At 32.5% G+C, this 1,842-nt stretch overlaps 1 protein-coding gene across 2 annotated transcripts in view; it reads left to right on the top strand.

Annotated features, from left to right (window-relative positions):
• LOC110018408 (ferric reduction oxidase 6-like) overlaps nt 1–1,594 on the top strand; it is a 22,475-nt gene extending 20,881 nt beyond the window's left edge. For both annotated transcript variants that reach the window (XM_020715717.1, XM_020715716.1), the window contains one exon: nt 1,258–1,594. In XM_020715717.1, coding sequence (XP_020571376.1) covers nt 1,258–1,427 — 170 coding nt within the window. In that variant the 3' untranslated portion in view covers nt 1,428–1,594. The remainder of the gene's footprint in view (nt 1–1,257) is intronic.
• The last annotated feature ends 248 nt before the right edge of the window (nt 1,595–1,842 follow it).

The following is a 1,842-nucleotide window of genomic DNA, read 5'->3' as shown; positions in this document are numbered from 1 at the left end:
TAAAACATCTACTCTCCTAATCGGATCATCAAATGGTCGATGCTTAATGTGGCCAAACCATCTAAGACGACTTTGTCTAATTTTGTCCGTCACAGGAGCTGCACCAACCCTATCACAGATATATTCAAGATATATTTTGTCTCTAAGTGTAAAGCTACTCATCCACCTAATCATTCTCTTCTCAACAACACTTAATTCTCAACAACACTTAACTTACTTAACTTAGTATTGTGCTTCTCTTTTAAAGGCCAACATTCAGAGCCATTGAGCATTGCAGGTCTCACCACCTTATAAAATTTCATTTCAGTCTACGTGGCACTTTTCTATCTCACAAAAGGCCCAAAACATTTCTCCACTTCAACTAACCAACTTGAATTCTACTATTAACATCCCCATCTATATCACCACCGCTTTGAACAACAGACCCGAGATGAGATATCTAAATACACCTTTTAATAATTTGATCACCCAAAGTCACATTTCTGTCACTAGAGTTATTACTACTAAAATTACAGTCCATGTATTCAGTTTTAGTTCTACTTAATTACTCAAATGAAGGCCTTTAAATGAAGGCCTTTAGACTCCCATGTAAACCTCTATAATTCAAGTTTTTCTCTATTCTTATCCACGAGAAGGATATCATTAGCAAAAAACATACATCAAGGTACATCTTCCTATAAATATCCAGTAAGACCATCCATAACTAAAGCAAAAAGGTATGGGCTTAAAGCCGATCCCTGATGCAATCCAACAGAAATTGGAAAATATTTGGTCAATCTTCGTTCAGTTCGAACATTAGTAACAACTCTAGTATACATATCTTTAATGACTTGAATATAAATCATCTCAACACCTTTCTTCTCAAGAACTCTCCAAAGGACTTCTTTTGGATTCTTACTATAATTTTTTTTCTAAATCAATAAAAATTATAAGTAGACCCCTTACTCTCTTTGTACTTCGTTATCTCTTAACTTCTCCATCGAACCTCTCAATAAATGTATAGCTTCCTGTATGGCTTCCATAGTAAACATACCCGACATATATCCAAATTGATTTATGAATAATATAATAATTATTAATGCTTTTTCATTCTTAAAAATCATTTTTTTCATCATGCATATATATATATATATATATATATATATTTTTAAAATTATATATATTTATAATCTGTATCATGTTATATCAGTGTCCGTGTGTCTGCATGTGGTGCATCTTAGCATCTAACGAGCTCGTGTAATGTAATCTCTTCTACAGAAATATTCAGCTCACATGCAGAACAAGTGGGACACGTTAATGTTGGCGTTATTGTCTGCGGACCACCTGGTCTTCAGACCAGCGTTGCCAAAGAGTGCAGGTTTCAGAACATAAGGGGCAAATGGAACCATCCTATCTTCCACTTCAACAGCCACAGCTTTGATCTCTAAGACTCCCACAACCATAGTTAATATTTGAGCAGGTTTATAATGTTGCCTTGTAATTAGTTCTGGAAAATTAATATTTATTTATGTAACACTCTAATGTCCCAAATCACATCAATTGGTATATATGTAAAATGTATATTTCACTTGAAATAAGTTAAATGTTAGCTGTATATTTGATGTGGGTCAAGAATTTGGGTGTTATATAATTAAATATTGTTTGTGCTAGGTTTGTAAGTATATAATAATAGTTGGTATGTTTGTAATTTTCCTCTTTTTTTTTTAATAAATAATGCTTGTATTTTAATATCTAAATCACATCAAAATATTTGTTTGAAATTTAAAGGTTTCATGTCACATAAAAAATAATTAAACGGCGGTATATATGTAAAAAATTGAAGTTTAGGGGCTAGATGTGTGA

Source organism: Phalaenopsis equestris, unplaced genomic scaffold (assembly GCF_001263595.1).
Source record: "Phalaenopsis equestris unplaced genomic scaffold, ASM126359v1 Scaffold000022, whole genome shotgun sequence".
Taxonomy (NCBI): domain Eukaryota; kingdom Viridiplantae; phylum Streptophyta; class Magnoliopsida; order Asparagales; family Orchidaceae; genus Phalaenopsis; species Phalaenopsis equestris.
The sequence above is the reverse complement of the archived record's forward strand: the minus strand, read 5'-3'. Positions and strand labels throughout refer to the sequence as shown.